Genomic DNA, 18,923 nt, shown 5'->3' with positions numbered 1-18,923 from the left:
AAAATATGAAGCTTCATTTTCTAAAACTGTCATATTAAGCCAACATAACTCACAGTGGAGGAAAACGTGCTTTTGTTTGGGGCTGTGGATTAACAAACATATCACATACAGACTCTTGAGGCAGCGGGACAGTTTACGGAGGATTGAGTCAAAAGAAAACTGTGTGTTGGTTTTAGTAACATTAACGTAGAATATCATCAGACGTGTTTTCATCTTGTTGTCCGTCCTCCTGTCGTCTTCAGACTCGGCTCCACAGCTGCGAGGGACGGGGGCGGGGCCAAAGAAGATTGGCGTGACCTCGGCGGTGTCTGATGAGTCGGTGGCTGGTGACAGCGGCGTGTACGAACCGTCAGAGCGAAGGTACGAAACTTTTTATCTACAATACATTTTCATAATTTCAGGATAGTGCTGCCTGTGTCCAGTCGCTCACCAAGTTGTGCCATATGTTTGTTTTTATTTTAAACATGTCATTCCTTACTATAGCTGCAATGATAAGCTGACTATTCTGAGGTTAATCATTATTTATGCTAAAGAAGTTTAGCTTCACAGACAAAGAAAGAAAGATTTTTGTTTTCAGCCTCTGAAATTTTAGAGTTTCCTTCTTTCCTCAGTTTTACATCAAACTGAATAAACCTGCTTCAAAGAAATCACTTTGGACTTTGAGAAACCAAGTCAAATTCTTTCAATCATTTCTGACATTTTAAAATTAATATATATTTGCAGCTCTTTCCTTTACCTTGGATTGTTACCCATTTTATTATTCTTCACTCTTTCAGCACAATCTCAGCAGCTCACCACATTTCTCTGCAGATAGAATATTGTGTCTGTAGGTGACGTGAAGTTTTTAATCAACTTTTTAAGCAGTTAAATGGTAACGACAGAACAAGTAGACCGCTCATTTCTTACAAATATTACAAACAAATATTTACATCATTAAAAATACTTGACGATAGAATAAATAAAATAGTAGAATAATTTCTAGGATTCTCTGTCAAACAAATATTTTATGTTTCAAAAGTAGCAAACTTGTATCTACAGGTGTCATTGAGGTTTACTCAGTAGTAAGTGTGTCCTGTGTGTGTGTGTGTGTCCTGTGTGTGTGTCCTGTGTGTGTGTGTGTGTGTGTGTGTGTGTGTGTGTGTGTGTGTGTGTCCTGCAGGCCGGGCCTCCCTGCAGACCTCCTCCTGAGCTCCTACGAGGAAAGGTTGGCGCTGGGCTGCTCTCAGGTGCAGCTCGGCTTCCGTTACGAGTCCAGAGACCAACGCTTCACCGTCTACGTCATGCAGCTGTCCAACTGCAGCGCCCTCTGTCTGCCGGCTGACCAGAAAATGTATGTTCTTGTACTTATTAGACATTTAATTAATTAAATTAGATTAAATGTATTTAATGTACAGAGAATAAGGCAGATAGAAGAACTGCAGGTTAAAAGGAGAGAAAAACAGTTTATGTATTCAAATCAGAACAAGATAAGACACATTGACGACAAATGTTCAGACTGTGTAGAGACAGTTTATCACTTTGTGTGCGTGTTCTGGTAATAAAGTGAAGAGTTTACAGTGTTTACTTTGTCCTCAGGCGTCTCTTGTTTGTTGCTTTGCATGTTTAATGTGTCTGCAGTCTCTGTTTGCTCATGTAGATGTGTCTGAGGGAGGCTGCACGATCTACAAGAAGTGGTGCTTTGTTCTACCCAGAAAAAATCTGATTAAGGAGCTTTTAATATGTAACTAGTTGGAAATGTAACTGTGAACGAGTATGTATGCATGTAACAGATCCACAGAGAGAGACTGCAAAGACTGAATTAAACAATAAAGCATCCTCATGTCGTGTGTGTCCTGCAGGTACGTACGTGTCGCCGTGCTGCCCTGCGTGGAGACGACTCGCTGCCTCTTCAGAACGAGCGGCTCTTTGCCTCAGGACGTCCTGGAGATCAACGAGGTGTTCGGCATGCAGATATCCCACAGTGCACTGCGGCAGAAGACGCTGAGGGTCGACGTGTGCAACACCAGCAAGTCGGGCCATGAAGACTGTCTGGTGAGTGGAGACCTGCTGTCTGGGTTCACATCTAGCGTGCTGTGCTTCAAGTTTTGAGAAACCTTCTGTGCCATTTATAAAAATACATACATTCAATTTGTTTGCTTCTCTAATGATCACTCTGTAAGTCAAGATGTCAAGTGAAGGCTGCCCAGAACAGACACAGTTATGAGCGTCAGTGTTCCAGATGTTTCAAAGAGCAATTATTTTACCTTCCCTCTGTCTTAACCTCTCCTCCTCTACCTCCCCCTCTTCTCCTCCTCCTCCTCCTCCCCTGCAGGCGGGAGCTCAGATCAGTCTGGCTGATGTCAGCTGTTCGGAGGAGAGATGCACCAAGTGGTACAACCTGCTGAGTCGCGCCTACATGCCCGAGATCAGCAACAAGGACAAAGAGAGCCGAGCAGCCGGCGGCTCTGACAGGGTACAGAGGACACACTGACTTTAAGCTGTCTTATGTGCACACTAATCATGCTGCTGCTTATTATTAGTGATGCCAGTTTCATGTATTAACCCAGAGTAATATTTACAGCTGGCATTTGTAACTCTGTTTTTCGTCTGCTTTCTCTGCAAGTGTTTCCTCTGACGTGTTGTTAGAAGCTAATTGAATTAAAGCCGTCGTGTGTTTCAGACTCCGGTGATTTCTAGTGTTTCCAGAGTCAGAGCTCCTGAAGACGATGAGTGGTGAGCGATTCTCCCTTCCTAACTTCCTCAGTCACTGACATGCTGCTCAGTTGGAACGCAGAGTGTTGATGTGAAGAAGTACAGATGAGAACTTTCCTTTCTATCATTTTCTCATTTCTCTAACTGGGTTTTCTGGTTCATCGTCAGGCACGGTGACGTTCTGGAGGCGGACATGTTTGATGATGAAGAAGGAAACGGCGAGGAGGGGGTGGGGGAAGAGGAAGGCTTCTATCCTGACAGCAGCCAATGGGAGGGAGAGGAGGAAGAGGAGGAGATGCTGACCAAACCTCCTCCTCTGACAGCGGCAGCAATCCTCACAGAAAAGGTGACTTTTCTGATTCGTTTATGGAGACAAACTAAAAACATCTGCCTCCCGAGAAGAAAGCTTCATGATTTTCATGTTCTGATGGATAAATAAAGTATTTCTGATTCTTATTGTGATTCTGAAGCTGCAACAGGGTTCAAGGAAATGTTTGTTTCCACTCTTCTCACAGTACTTTTTTGTCATCACCACATCCTGCTCTTGTCTTGAGTGCTGGAGCCTTAATGTCTAAAACTTTCTTTGTCTGAGAAAGTTAAGCATATAATGGTCTTTGAAGGAGAATTTTTGTCTTAACTTAATCTACCTAAATATGAGAATAAAAAGTCTTGTGTACTCTTATTAATACTCTTCTAATGTGTTTTTTCTGCAGGTGAACAAGGAGACGAGCATGGACAGCTCGTCGCCGTCCCACCACCACTCGGTGGTTCGACCGAAGGAGCGGCGCCCGGACGTCCGGCAGCAGAACCCGTTCATGAGGGGGAACACCATCATCCGCTCCAAGACCTTCTCCCCCGGACCTCAGAGCCAGTACATCTGCAGGGTAACTGGAGCTCACAGGGAACACCACAACATATCTCAGAGAAAACTGACCTTAAATATGTGAATGTTTATCCTTCTTTCTGTGTTTCCAGATAAACCGCAGTGACAGCGACAGCTCCACGCTCTCCAAGAAGTCTCCATTCGTCAGGAACGCCTCAGAGAGACGAAGCATGCGCATGAAGAAGGTACAAACTTCACTCTGTGTCCTGATCGCTCCGTCTGCAAGGCAAAACATTTAGAGCAGTTCATGTGTCAGAATATAAAACATGAAGTCTTTTCAGAGATTTCCAGTCTTGTTATATTTAAACACGTTTATGTAACAGTGATTTATGTTTGTTACTTGAGCAGACAGATGAACGTATGATGTGGTGTGTGTGAGTAACTCGTCGCTCTTGAGCCCCATGAGGGACACTGAGGCAGATTTCTCTCCCTGACTGTAAATGAATAGACTCTGGGAAAAGTCGGAGCTGCATTAAATATTCACACGGTTATTAAATATTAAGACTCTGTTCACTGGGCGTCTTCAGGCGGCTTTAAGACTCAGTCAAATGCAAATAGTTTCTGTCTCTGGAGGGAAGACGCAGCGGTTAATGTGGCCGGTAAACCTGTAGGATTCACTTTACTGTTAAACTGTCGACAGCTCAAGAGGCAGAAGATTAACCAGATTTACAGCAGTTAGAGGAAGAGTCGTCAGACTGCCACAAATCTGCTCATTTAAGTTTGAGTTTCATGAAAATTGTTGCTTTTGGGCTTTCAACCACACGCCTCTGTTACCGTCTGCGCTCAGATAAGACTGTTACAGGTAGAGCTTGTAGATACTTGGCCTCTTGTCTCTTCTACTTAACAGCCGTGAGTTTGAAGGTTAGATTTTAAATGTTATCCCTCCTTGTCCTCCTCTCAGCCTCCCGTGCAGGTCAAAGGTCTGGACGGTCTGCTGCGGACCTCCCTGGACCTGGAGCTGGACCTGCAGGTGTCTCGGACGCGGCAGGCTCGGCTGGATCAGGAGCTGCGGGTGCTGCGGGAGCTGAAGACGCAGCTGGAGAAGGCGAGGCAGCAGGGCCAGAGAGAGCTGCCGGCCTGGGTGCAAGAGGACGAACGCTTCCGAATCCTCCTCAAGCAGGCGGAGAAACAGGTGAGCGAACATCCCAGAGTCAACCTGTCTCAGGACCTGATGCTGTGAAGCATCTTTATAGGGAACATTTCTATGTATTTGTAAATGGAAGAGAGCAGAGCACGTGATCTAACCACCTTCATCCTCTGTCTTTGGTTAGACTCGGGAGGAGCAGCTGCAGGAGAAGCGGGTGGAGAAGATGATGAGGGCAGCAGCAAAGGACGTCCACAAGATCAGGGGACAGAGCCGCAAAGAGGTCCCCGAAGTCCAGACCTTCAGGTGAGACCGCACAGACGCGGTTTAATCTCAGATATGAGACACAGCTGCTGTTTCTTTCCCATTGCCCATTTTGGCTGAGCTGCTCTTTAGGAGTGAAAGAATCGAAGCATCAGAGCTCGATGATGTTGCAGTTGTGTCTCCTTTTTTTAGGTCATAGGACCAGCTAGATAACATCTCTGTGCGTGTCCCTGATCTTTGAGTGACCTGTGTTTGACCCTCTGCCCTCATTCAGGCGCTACAGGTCACTAAAAACCCGAACGACCAGAGTCATGAACAGTTTTTTCTCCAAGGCTGTTCACACTCTCAATCTAAATGAACAGCTGTGCACTCTCACAGCTCCCTCACTACATCATTTTCATACAGCAATAATTAACTGGAACTGAACATAACTTCTGGACTTTGAAATGTAATGACTTAATCTATTTATTACTGTTACTAGAGCTGCAGCACTTTGACTCATTTACACGTTCGGTGTGAGGTGGTGTTTTTATACATTAAGGTGTTTCTTTTATGGAGTGTGCTTTGTCTGTGTGTTTTGTTGTATTGTATGCACGCGTGTCTTTTTAACCTTATACACAAACCAGGAGTGGCGCTCTTAGTCTGGCTTATCCTGTCATACAATGATGATAAAGGCTTTCAATTTCAGTTTGTAGAGGGCAGAACATTATGATCGTATCATGTTGAAGTATGATTGCCACCTCTAGAATTCACAAAAGCTGATCTCAAACCTCTTTATAGCACATGTTTATTTCATAGATTACAGTTTACACGCTTCTCGTCAGCAAGCAGAGACAAACTGCTGTTCAGCTGTCCGGAGCGTTCCTTGGATGTGTTTCCAGTGTGTTTGAATATTCCTCTCAGTCGGTGTTTTTACTGCAGCTCTGTGTGTTGTAAACAGACCGACTACTCGACAGTTTGTAAGGCGGGGGGGGGAGACCATGCACATAAAAGAAGCCCCCATTTCTGCTTAGAAGAAGAAAATCACACCTGCTTTTTAACATTATAAAAGGTGAAAATAGAACAGGCTTTTTCATATGTGCAAATATCACAATACCAATTACAACACGTAAAAGAGGAAGGTGTTTTTGGTTGTGTCCGTACGTACGGCTGCATGTAAACAAGAATATATGTGGAATATGCTTTTTGTTGGCCACGTAAGCAGCTCAGATGAGTCATATCTTTATGGAAGAAGAAGAAGAAAGTAGAAGTACTTAACAACCCCCGAGGGGAAATTCAATTGTTTCTCTCTGTTTGGACAAACATGCTGCACAAACACAGGCCCGAGATACACACGTACACAAACAGGACCCTATGGACATGCATTAATGGAGAGATGTCAGAGTGAGGGGGCTGCACACGGACATGCATACATTCGGTGCCTTGCTCGGGGGCACCTTTCAATGCTTGGTCCGTATGGGGACTTTAACCGGCCATCCTCCTTTCGCTCCCACCTCCCTAAAGCTTGAGCTACCGTCTGAATGTGTTGATGCATGTTAATTCAGCTCCTGTCTCCACCTCACTGTCGTGTGTTCTGTGTGCTTCCAGAGAGAAGATGGCCTTCTTCACACGAGCAAAGAGCAGCATCCCCGACCTGCCGGCTGACGACGTGTAGAGAAGCATTTCAAAGTATTTCCTCCTCCTGAGTCTTAACCTGCTGGTCCCACACAAATGAAGCAAACGTTCTGCGGTGATATGAAGAATTTTAAAATGATAATAATATTGTTGAGTAGGAAAAAGAAAACACTCAAAACCATGAAGAAACACATTTTTAAAGAGCTCAGCATTTCTAATGTGGATAGTCTTTGTTTGTAAATTAGTGATAGCACTGCTCGAGCTTTTCTTTTTTATGATTCACTCTCTCTTCCTGTTTATGTTGTTGTCTCTCTGTTACTAACAGGCTGTTTAAAGGCTCTTCGGTGTTTCAGATCATTCCAGCACAGAGTCACACGTGTGCAGAAGAGTTTTTTACTACAATGACACATTTGGTCAAAACATATAAATATAAATGTATATTGATGGCACAAAACAACATCGAACAAAGGTACTGATGCAGAATAAGCAACACAAATATCTAAAATTAAAATGTGTTTTTTTAAAGCTTTTTGAAAACTTTGTAGGCAGACAAACATAAGCACATGTGAAGCTGTCTGATGTACAGACTCTACAGCACCGCTGGTTGTAAATAAGCATCATCAGCATGCCTCCTGTGTCCGCTCTGCCGTCTCTTCACTACACTGCAAAGAAAACTGGAGTCTCTGCTTTACACACTAAATAAACTGGAAACGATGACGTAGGAGCAGGTCAGAGGTCAGAATCTTCTCAAAGTAAAAAGTCGTCACGATTCGTCTCTCACAGATAGACAGCAACATGTAGAATCAGCACTAACTCTCACTAACACTCAGGTAGTTGATCGGATAGTCTGCACTTTAAGAAACTCGAGGTGAAAGTAAGAAAAAAAGGTAAAAAAAGAAACTTGATGTGGGTTTTTTTCACGATGAGAAACCTTTGCCTCACGCTGGAATGATTGTTGAATGTTGAGGCACACGATGATTGTTCAAACACACACAGGAAGTGAAGAACACGTATTGTTCCTGGATGTGAACTGATTGTATGACTTTAAGGAATCCACCCCCAAACCGACCAGCCAATCAGAGGACAGCGTAGTCCGACTGTCCTTCTCAAGTCCCCTGAACTTTACTGTGATTGGCTGATAAAAATACTTTCTGCCCAGATGACATTTGAACACTACATTTAATCAGTTTTTTATTTCCTCTGTTTCCACTCTCTAACTGGATATTTGGTACACATACCTGAGTCACCGTCGTGTCTCTTGGATCGGGGATTTGTCCGTTTTTCTGACAATTATTCCACAATCCCTAAAAGTTTGACTGGAAGCTTCTTAATCTAAAAACAAGAAAAAATTATTCTGCTTAAGGAATACAGTTTGTTTGTTTCCTGATTAATGTTCTGTTGGAAAAATAGTTTTATGGAATGTTGGTATTTTGTAATAATGGACATGAAACCTTTTAACTGGACGTTCTGCAGCTGAATCTGTACAATGATGCTTCATGTTAGCACGGTGACCCAGCAAAGCTGAACATATCAACTTTTCTTCTTCTTATCAAGTGTTCAGAACGGCACTTTTTCATATTTCTAAATTAGAAATAGATAAAATACTTTTAATTTGAGGCTTCTTGGGTGATGAACACACAGAAAATTATCACCAGACTTTTTAAGATTAAATAATGTGTTCTCCTTTATGAGTTCTGCTGAAATTTAAAGCAGCAATTTTTAAGGACTTCTTAGATAGAAGTCTATTAGAGTCTAAAAGATGAGACTCTAATCTATCACATGTTGATCTTTAACTCTCAGTCATTGAAAGTTCTCCGTAATGATCGGGTCCGGTGGGTGTAAAATAAATGTGAAGGAAATATAGAACTCTGTCTTAGCAGACTGTCGCCCCTTCAGGAGGTTAAACTCTGGAAAAGTCTGTCCAAGCTCCACAAACTTCTACATCTTTGTACTTTGTCTGTTTGAACACCACTGATCCGAGTGGTTAGAAGTCTGTAAACTGTTTGTGGTTTAGTTTGGTGAAGACTTTGTTTCTAAGACAACCTGACTTTAGAATTCAGCAGCGTGAGACCACGACTCCCTCACATCTCGTGTTTACTGGATCTTCTGTGTTTGCACCTGGTTGTTGACAAGCTGTCGTACGAGTCGTCCTCGGTGCTTTTGTCAACATTTCATCTGCGAAGCAGCAACAAAGTTAGTTTTTATACCACCTGAAATAACTTAGGGTGGGGCTCTTATCGGGCTGACATCATCGTTACCTCTGAGCACCATGAAAATAAAACACAAGATAAATAAATAAATAGGTAGAAATGAACCCTGCTATAAAGGGATAGAACATTTTTAGAATGTTATTGAAATCTACAACTGACTAAAGCATGTTAACAAGTAGAAAGGCATTCTGGGAAATGTAGTAAATGACTAACTGTAGAAGTAGGCAGGTTGAAAGAAGTGGGAAATCTACTCCAAAATTACACCCACCGGACAAAAAATAACTAAACATTTTGAACATTACGGGTTGGAAACAAATCGTAGTTCTGTGGCTCTACGACACAAACTCTCTGACATTCAACAAGGAAACAAAATGTCCAAACAAAAATGGAAAGGGTCAGAAAAGTGCTTAAACTTTCACTGAGTGAGCAAAAACACGAGGGGAAAAATGGCAGAACACCAAGATCAATCGACGAGATCGGAACATGAAAAAATATATAAAACGGAATTTCTACTAAAGTTAGAAAATCGTGTGTTTCCAAAACAATTCCTCTTGTTGGAATGAAGAAGTTAAGAAGTTGAATGCCCCAGAAAGTTGTTCCTGCTTTAACCACAGTTAATAAGAAGTAAACGTGTCCTACATGCCTGAAAAGTGAAGCCAATGCAGAAGTGCCTTAAACCTGCATTCTCTCTGATGACCAGCAGGGGGTGTGTCCGACTCCATAAGTAAATTACCCTCCTTTTCACCTGTTTGTCACCTCAGTAAACATTTCCCTCATGAGTTCATGGTCTCAATCTCTAGTTTCAAGTCTTCAACACAGCATGATGTTCATTTAGTAAATTTAGAGTCAAATAGACGATTACAGCAGGATATGTTTTAGGGTTGGGCTGCCGTGATTGACATGTTGCTACAACCTCATCCTCACAAATCAGGACGCAGGTATAGCAATTTATATCAAACCTCCCGTCGAAATATGGTCACCTTTGGCTCCAAAAAAAACAAGATGGCGACAGCTAAAATTCCAAACTCTAGACTCCAACAAGTGACGTCACTGTGGCTCCTTCCACTTCTCAAATACAGTCTGTGTCTTGTCCTCATGTTGGTGGATGTTCAAGCTGCTTTATCAGAAATACGACGACTGTTTGTTTCTGTAGCTGCTGGACTTTCCCCATCAGTGCTTCTGTTTCTGCTCGGTCACCATGCTCAACATGTGTTTTGGGTACTTTTGCTGCTTTGGATAAAAGTGTCCACCACACTGTCCAAACACTTCATATAATCATGTTTCCAGTCCTAATGTAAACACCAGTGTAGCTGACCCAAACGTAGCTGCTGTTGTCATACCAGATGCTACATCCTTTCTTATTTGGCCTTTCAGGTGTGTCGTTCTGTTACCTTTGGCGTGTGTACTAAAGCCAACAGAGGGAGTTCTTACTTGTGCGCTGTATCCACTTCCTGTTCCCTTTCTTCCCCACATCACCCTCCACTCCTTCTCTAAAGTCCCAAACATGAAAATCAGCCTTGTTTTCTTATAATAAAATCCTGTAAATGTTTGAAATCCACTCAGAAGAAGAAAGATAGTCACAACACGTTCAGGTAGAAGTAGGAATGTTTTGCACAAGTGTCTGTAAGAGTGAGAAATATCCCACAGATATAATAATCAAACAAGCCTGCGACTCTCCATCCCTCGTTCAGACAGAAGACATTTAAATGGAGGTGAAACGTGATGGGAGCTGAATCTAAAGCTGTGCGGACGTTCACACTGAGGCTGCGTTCACACTGAGGCTGCGTTCACACTGCAGGAACTTTTTAAAATACCTGATATCAGTAACAACAGTCGCCCCTCTATGACACGATGTATGAAAAATGAATACCAAAGATTTAACACCTCAAGTACACTAATTCCTCTCGGCCTACCTGGTCAAAATACTGCTGTCCCTGTCTGTACTAATGTTTGTGACAGTCGCAGACGTCCTCATGTAACTGCATGTGTTTATGATGTGCACCTACAACCTCGTTGACTTACTGCACATTGGTGGGACACCAAGTGTAGCACGAACCTGAAGATGCAACCATTTTTTTTTACTCCTGACTGATCCCAGAACTTATTTGCTTCCTGGCTCTTAATGTTCCTTGTGTTTCTGTACGTTCTTGGAGGAGTGAGGCGTCTGGATAATCACATATGTTTTGCCTGAATATATGTCGCAACAAAAACGTTCAAAATGACAACAGTAGAAGATAAACATATCCTAGAGTCTCCATGTCTTTTCCTAAACACTTTTCCTCGACCTCGATGGAGACGCCATGAAGAGGAAAGATGCGAAGGAGAATTCAAAAGGATTTTAGAAAAGAGAATCTGACTGCGCTTAAATTAAGCTTTGTTGCTTTGTCTGAATGTTAATCGCAGATTCATGAAACTCTTGCACATGTGCATTTGCTCTTGTGCTGTTCGTGTCCAATGTGAAACCAACTGCAGACATTGACCTGTAATTTTAGTCCCAACCTCGATCTTCTCCTAAACTAATGACTGTATATAAAGATGGACGACGTGTCTCCACCTGCTCTCGTTGTACACGTATGAAGCTAACATCCGGCTGTGTCCAGAGTGTGTGCAGTAGAGATCAGCTGGTGGAGCTGCAGTACACACCTTTACCTTGTGTCCTTGGCGTGTTGGAGCCCTCAGGTGGGCTTGGCGTGTTGGAGCCCTCAGGTGTCCTTGGCGTGTTGGAGCCCTCAGGTGGGCTCAGTCTGCAGCTGAACAGCTTCTTGTGTCGGTCTGAAGCAGATATTCACGCTGATGGAAAGTTCAATGACTGTAGTGTTAGTGTTAGTTACGTCTCCTCTCGCCGTTCCTCTACTCTGCTACTCGGAAACAGAACGCTGCTGGAGCCCCATTTGTCAACAGAGCTGTCAATCATGAGGCCACACCCCCTTTTTATAGCATCAAATAAAAGTTAACTTGTCAGAAAACACTTGGGCATATATCGGCATGATAAGAACTAACTATAATGACACAAACCATGTTCAATTGATGTCCCATCTGTTAACATGGAGGAGGCAGGCTTTATGACCCATACTGCAGCCCGTCAGCAGGGGGCGATAGAGAGGGTTTGGCTTCACTTGTAGGCAGCTGTCACGTCGTCCATCTTTTTATACAGTCTGTGACCTAAACCTTGCCAGGAAGCTTTGGTGCCTAAACACAACCATAACCAACTGCTTGTGAAACATCGATCATATCATCATCTTTTAGACACGTCTTTGATTTTAAATTCCCGTTTTATATTTCCCAAAAAAAGAGGAAAATCATATCATCCCGTATCAGTTGCAGGCCTCTGAACGAAGCCTCGAACACAGCCTGTGTGTGCGTCCTCCTGCAGTGTGAAAGCAGCTGTGTCCTCTGCTGATGCTGAGGGTTTTACTGTAGCAGGAACACTGTGAACTTAATGAACACCTTCTGAGTTATGTGAGAGAGTGTGCCTTTGGAGAGAAACACTTTTATTTTTCTTTCTTTGTTTTTATTTGTCCGTCTCTGTCACCATCGTCTGATCTGAAAGAAGTCTGTAAAATGTAGAGAAACGTTTGCATTCATGTGTTTTTTTCCTCCACTGTAGAATAGGACTGTTAGTCTGAGGAAGCAGCACCGTGAACTTTGTCATGATCGACCGAATGTTGTTTAACCTCTAAATCAAATAAAAAGACTCATTTATATGTAACAACATCTGGATGATGAATGTAGGTTTTTACTACGAGAAATCACGATCATTCAGAGAAAAAACAAACGCTGTTAGTCACAAATCTTTTTTTTTTCATCATGTAGGTTGTTAAATAATTCTTGTTTGTTTTTTGAAGTTAAAGTGCATTTTTTCCTCATTTGATGATTGTTTTCTAATGAATCTGTTTGTATTACGACTGGTGATGAACCTGGTAATGTGTATGGAGGCGGCTATGAGAAACATACAGCATGTATTTATTGCACTTTGTGATTTGGGTGTGCTTTTTTTTTTTTCTTTTTATCGCGAGAGTCCCGAAAAGCTGTGAATTTTATTCTCAGACACTGTACTGTCGACCAGAGTTGTAAATATTTCACCAGCACAAAAAAACAAACAAACGATATGTTTTGTAGTTTCACAACAAATAAAAAAAGTTCTTCTCTTCTACTTTCCTGATTGTTTCTGTGAGTCCAGAATTGACCTTAGTTATATTACACAGTACACGTTTTCTTTTGCAGGACGGCTGGAGCTGTTTAAAAATGATAAAACCTTAATAATATGAATAAGTCATGATATTTAATGAGATATACAGATGTAGGACAGATGTATGAATATTCTGGTATCGTATTGTTGGACTTGAAGGAGCAGCCTTCCCTTTGGAGATTTATAATATAGAAAGAGCTAAAAAAAAGTTGAATCAAAAAAAGAATAATCATAAATATGCAGTTTGGTGAATTATCTCTATATCAGGGCTTAATAAAGCACAGACAAACAAGTAGCTCTTGCAGGTTTGGAGTAACAGAACAGCCACATAACTGAAAGTAACTGTTTCTTGTTTATAAGAGATAAAAGTATCAACAAAATATACTGATGCATATAATATGAAGTTAGCTCTACTTTAGTGTAACCTTGTTAAGATGAAGGTCAGATAGACTAGGAGTTATAGCAGGTGCCAGGTTTTTTTTAGTCTTTTAAAGTAAATATGACTAAAAAGTAGCTGTAAGTGTCAAAAGACATACAATTCTGTCAAATGCAAAATATTTAGCGGTAAATTGTAACCTCATGGACTGGAAGTAGAATCATAATCAGGTTTTATACCAGGTTATTTTACACTGAATGCATAGAAATAGAATAAACAACAGAGGGCTAGTAAATATAAGTGCTTCTACACTCAAGAAACCTAAATAAAATACAAAATAAACATGAAAGTACATTATAAAAAGCATGTATATGTTTTTAAAGTGTAATGCTCAGTTTCTTTAGGAATTTAAAGGAACAAAAAAAACAGGACCCTAACAGTATGTGCATATATGTATTTAGTTTCGATAAAACCACGTTTCCAAAACATACAGTAGGTGGCAGTATCCAGCTTTCACTGTGCTACGCCGGTATATACGAAGAAGAAGAAGCTGACGTTTCAAGTACCGGAAGTACACTCAAAAAGTGGTGGACTTCTTCCTTCAGTTTGTTTCATCAGCCACGAGTTTCCATATTCAGTCGACTGAAGAGTTTCTCTCCAGTGTTTCAGAACGATGGGAGACCCTTTAAACGATTACACAGCCCGACTGCAACAGCAGGTAAGCGGCTGGTCCATGGGGCAAGAAGCTAACGTTAGCTAGCCGGCTAAATATGCATGTTACAGCCGGTGACAGATAGCTACACATACCGTTCTACCGAGGCAAACGCAGAAGCAAACCTCAGTCATAAAATGTCAATTTTAAATTGTTCAGCTCATCAGTCAAATTAACAACATAACAGAACAAAATAAAGACTGTGTCCCGAGCCGTTGGCCACCTCTGTTAAATTCGGTTGCCACCTCCCTTACCAAACACTACTTCTTTCATTAACAATTTTAACGTTGATATATTTTATTTATGATTTGTGCCTGTCACATTGCTAAGCACACCGGTCTACAGAAGCAAACGCAGAGCGAAACTCCCCGAAGCCAATAATCAATTTACTGTGGTTCTGTTTATCAGCGAAAATGATTTCACCACAGAACAACATAAACAATGTCCTTAAAGAAAGTCGTCACTACTCTCAAATTCGGCTATAACAACCCGCACCAAACACGACTTTTATTGTTGGATAAAAAACTTTGCTTTTCTTGTCAATCGTGCTGTCATGCTGGTCAGTAACGCCACATCAGCGAGTATCGGGATGTAGCTGTCAAAAGTGTTTTTATTGATACAAGTGCTTTGTAATTTTCATGCCGAATTACACATAAAATGTTATGGATGTATAAATAAAGAAGAAAATATTAAATTACATTTAAATTAAGTTATGTTTCAGTAACTAATCCTCCACAGAAAAAAAATATTTTTACTAGTAGCATTTCAATCAGTACATATGTCATTAAATGGTCAATTTTAAACTAAAAAAAGTCATATTAAAGTTAAGCATAACCTTTTATATGATGTAAAGTTTATTACAGTCTTTTTTAAGTGTTGTTTGGGGCCCTCTAGTGGTCCTGATCAGGATCCTGGGCTGGAACAAAAAAAGCTGTTTTTCACATTTAGATACTAAACTGCAACTATTGAATATGTTCTTTGTTAATAACTATGCCTTGAATTTGAGCTATTAATTGGTTAAGTTTTTCCTGAAAATGCCTGTTGCATTACCAACAACCTACCTTGATGTATTCAAATTGTTCTTAAAGTCTGATACACCCAATTATACAGAGTCTTGATTTCATGGAAAAGTTTAAAGTTGTTAAGAAGCCTTGTTGGTTAGTTTGTGACCTGGGGGAATTGTTGCATCCTGTGCAAACAATGAGGCAGCTTTCACTTTCACTCTCACTGAAATTATAATAAATAAGTCTTTACAGGAATTCAGTTTTGGTTTTGATGCATTCAGTGTTCCCTTTTTTAAAACTGACAGTACTTTTTTGCTGACAGAATAATGTTTAAACTGCAGTTAAAAAATGTCTTCTAGTCTTTGATTAACAAATAACTGCCTGTTTCTGGAGTAAAACATTGACACACCTACTCCATCAGACACAGTTAACTTTTATAACTCATTAGATTTAAAGGCTCAGTTGGACTATGAAATATTTTGGATAAGAAAGCAAGTGTCCTAGCTGCAATAACACATACGGCTGAATTAGATAAACATGCAAATACAATTGGAATGGGATATTTTAATCTATATATATACAGTAGCAACATTTTGCACACAAATAGGTGACTCAGACCAGTGCAAATCTGCAAACCACAATATATATATGTGGACATATTTCCAAAAGTATAATCTAGCTGAAATGTCTCCAGGTGTGCATTTATGATGTACTTCTAAAGAGGGAATATTCACGTAGCTAATATATGCTACTTGGTAAAAACACAAAACACGGCAGCTTGTTAAAATACATTTAAATGTTTGTTGGGAGGATCTGGTCCAAAATGTTTCGGCTTCCACATTAGCCAACTCTAAACTCTTCCAAGTTAAAGTCTAATCTAGCCAGCAGTGTTTCCATAATCAAAGAAAACACAACTTTCCTTGGCAGAGGTAACACTGATGATCAGAGCAGAGAAGAATTGTTTAATCAAAGAACATTTTATATAGTTGTACATTTCCTTTTAGGCCACCGGAACAACACTGTACAGTTACAGCTGCTGTAAAAGCAATGATTTACTTTATTGAGGCTCTGATAAGAAACAATGTTGAGCAGTTTTATTTATCGGCATCTTTACGGCAGGGTTTGTTTGAGGCTTCCTCTGTGGGCAAAGAGCTTCTCGTGATAAGAAGTGAAAGCTAATTGGTCGTTCCCTCCTTATAACACTGCTCAGCAGCAGAACTTCCTTCACTTTTCTAGTCTGAAGGCAGAAAGAGAGTCAAAGACACCAGTAAAACTCCTGCCTACAGAGAGCAGCACAAAGGTAAAAGAAAATGATTTCTCTTCTGTTGTTAAATCCTGAATGCTTCTCCTGAACAAGCAGTGTGAAAGAATAATATTGTATATATGTTGCTACTTTCTATTTCTCTAATACATTTTTAGATTAATTGAAGCCAAAACTGGATAAAGGACAATTAAAAGGTCATTATTATTATAATTATTAAACAACAAAAACTTGATGCACACAATAAAAGGACACAAATCAATACGCAGATACTAAATCAATGCAGCATTTTCAAAAAGAAACTAATGCCAGCATTCTTATCAGTGGTATTAAGATATTACTTTAAGGCTTTCTGATTGATCTTCAGCTTCTGTGTGTTTGTTAAAGTAAAACAAAAACATGTTTTATTAAATATGTGATTTATAGGAGAGTTTAAATAACTGCTAGGAACTTTAAGGGTCAGTTTGTAACACAAGTGTTTGTTGCATCATGTTCAGGTACTTCTCAGATCAGCTTTTGGTTTCATTCTTACCCGGACTAAATGTCATGCCCTTATTTGTAATCAGGGTTCCTCTAAAAGCGCGATTACAGCTGCAGTAAAAGCGATTTGTAACTTTGTGATAAGAAACGATGTTGGGGTTTTTAAAGTTCCCAATTAGAAATCAAGATTATACTTTTTTCTTACTTGTATTTGGGTGTTAAATATTCAATTTTTAAACTACATCTTTATAATTTGGGGGCTTTTGGGAAATGTTGCTACTGAGACAATCCGCTGATGGCTACATGTTGAGCCCTGGCAACCAGTGTTTCCGCTACGTACATGTAGCAGCGGCGTAGCGGAAATGAACGCTCGTTCTCCTCGTTGTGTTAGAGCACTGACACAGTGACAGGCGTCACAGGACGTCACTCACACGTGAAGGCGTGGCAACCAAATAAACAACAGCTGGACCAGTTTCCTCCTCACACAGTGTTCTAACGGCAAAAGAGGGTCTGACACCGGACGCTCTCTGTCCGCACACAATGTCGTTCTGATACGCAATGTAACAATCCTATTGATTATCTGTCCCTACTGTGAACACATTGATTGTCGCTGTTTATAAAGCTTATGAAAGGTGCAGATGTCATTTGGTAACATTTTGATGGCTACGTCATTAATAACATCCCTGGCGCACATCGGCTCACGTGCTGTTTTGAATTTCGAGAGAAAATATTTAACTTTTGTAACTTAATTAAACAGACTGCTGATGAAGGCAGAGACAGACAGAAGGAGGGGGACTGAAGCAGAAAGATCAGATTAGAGTAGATTGTGAATTAAAACTTACTTGGGTGAAGAAGAGAGTACGATTAAAGTGTGGAAGTGGAAGTCTACATGTGATTCTGTAGCCTGTAATTAATGACAAGATTTTTTTTTAAATATGATTTTGCAGGAGCAGGAAATCAGGAGTCTCTCTGCAGAGATTGAGAGCCTAAAGAACCCACAGAGCCAGAGTCCGTCTGCACGGTTAGAAGAGCTGCGAGAGGAAAACGCCAGATTGAAGTACCGCCTGAACATCCTAAAAAGAGTGAGTGGCAAAGACACATTACATGCAGCATACAGTCCAGGGACATGCTCGTTATGTAAATTGGTGCCTCTAAATTCCCCGTAGGTGTGAGTGCGAGCATGAAAGATTGTCTGATTCGCTGTGTTGTCCTGCAGGAAGAGAGCACTAACTGCAGTAAAGCCATGTTGAACATCAACCAGCTGCTCCAGGAAATCTTTGGCCAGGCCATCCGGGCCTCCTGCCCCGAGCTGGACAACCCTCCCCTGGCCGTCGCGCCCAACCAGCAGGCCAAGTTTGGAGACTACCAGTGCAACAGTGCCATGGGCATGGCCCAGGTGAGCGTGCCAAGTCTGTCTGTGGATCACAGAAAATGACTCGTTAAATAAGTGTTCAGTGAGTTCATAGATCCTGATGTCACTTAAATGTCTGATATTTCAGTTTATACAGAAGGGTTCTTATATTTCCATTTTTTACCAACATTGAATACAAACAGATCAACAGAAAACGTTTCATTGTAAATAAGTACAACCCCCGTAGGTTTGATCATCTGCGATAATTACTGACATTACATTTTGAAGTTTTAGCTCCCTGAAAGATTAAAGTGTGAAATGTGTCTTTTTATTGTTTATCTGAACTCAAACCGTCTCTGACTTTGTCGCGCTGCAGATGCTGAAGGCAAAGGGAGTGAAAGTCAACCCGAGGGAAATCGCAGAGAAGATCATCCAGAACCTTCCAGAAAACGAACTCATCCAGAAAACTGAAATCGCAGGACCAGGTGAATAAAAACACCTGGCTGGCATTTACCTTTATCTCTCTGATACATGGAGAGTTCCCTGCTGTCCTTTTTGTGCTGCTTCCTGCACTTTATGTGTTATGAGCATTTTAAGAGTTTCAGTGTTTTGGTTTATTTGGGCAAATGAAGACAACAATCGTCAGTGAAGAAATAAGAAGAATTCAATAAATAAAATGACCTGCTCAGTTGCCGAATATCAGAATCAGAAGTACTTTATTCATCCAATAGGAAAGTTATAGAATATATAAAACATGTTAGGGGTTAAAGTTGTAACAAAAGCATCACAAATGTGAATTTGTAT

The 18,923-nt window shown here is 40.9% G+C and overlaps 2 protein-coding genes across 2 annotated transcripts in view; both read left to right on the top strand.

Moving 5' to 3' along the window:
- Positions 1-12,890, top strand: part of wwc1 (WW and C2 domain containing 1) — a 54,499-nt gene extending 41,609 nt beyond the window's left edge. Inside the window, exons 12-22 of the mRNA XM_069666633.1 lie at positions 243-360; positions 1,160-1,330; positions 1,839-2,031; positions 2,312-2,452; positions 2,660-2,712; positions 2,860-3,037; positions 3,405-3,575; positions 3,667-3,759; positions 4,476-4,706; positions 4,846-4,964; positions 6,510-12,890. Coding sequence (XP_069522734.1) covers positions 243-360; positions 1,160-1,330; positions 1,839-2,031; positions 2,312-2,452; positions 2,660-2,712; positions 2,860-3,037; positions 3,405-3,575; positions 3,667-3,759; positions 4,476-4,706; positions 4,846-4,964; positions 6,510-6,576 — 1,535 coding nt within the window. The 3' untranslated portion in view covers positions 6,577-12,890. The remainder of the gene's footprint in view (positions 1-242; positions 361-1,159; positions 1,331-1,838; positions 2,032-2,311; positions 2,453-2,659; positions 2,713-2,859; positions 3,038-3,404; positions 3,576-3,666; positions 3,760-4,475; positions 4,707-4,845; positions 4,965-6,509) is intronic.
- Positions 12,891-13,915: 1,025 nt separating this feature from the next.
- Positions 13,916-18,923, top strand: part of rars1 (arginyl-tRNA synthetase 1) — a 28,473-nt gene continuing 23,465 nt past the window's right edge. The window contains exons 1-4 of the mRNA XM_069677665.1: positions 13,916-14,029; positions 17,716-17,850; positions 17,985-18,164; positions 18,496-18,604. Coding sequence (XP_069533766.1) covers positions 13,985-14,029; positions 17,716-17,850; positions 17,985-18,164; positions 18,496-18,604 — 469 coding nt within the window. The 5' untranslated portion in view covers positions 13,916-13,984. The remainder of the gene's footprint in view (positions 14,030-17,715; positions 17,851-17,984; positions 18,165-18,495; positions 18,605-18,923) is intronic.

This window comes from Semicossyphus pulcher, unplaced genomic scaffold (assembly GCF_022749685.1).
Source record: "Semicossyphus pulcher isolate SPU_LCO1_2020_fin unplaced genomic scaffold, fSemPul1.0.p SCAF_10, whole genome shotgun sequence".
In the NCBI taxonomy this organism is placed as follows: domain Eukaryota; kingdom Metazoa; phylum Chordata; class Actinopteri; order Labriformes; family Labridae; genus Semicossyphus; species Semicossyphus pulcher.
Note: the sequence above shows the minus strand (reverse complement) of the source record. Positions and strands in the feature narration are given on the sequence as shown.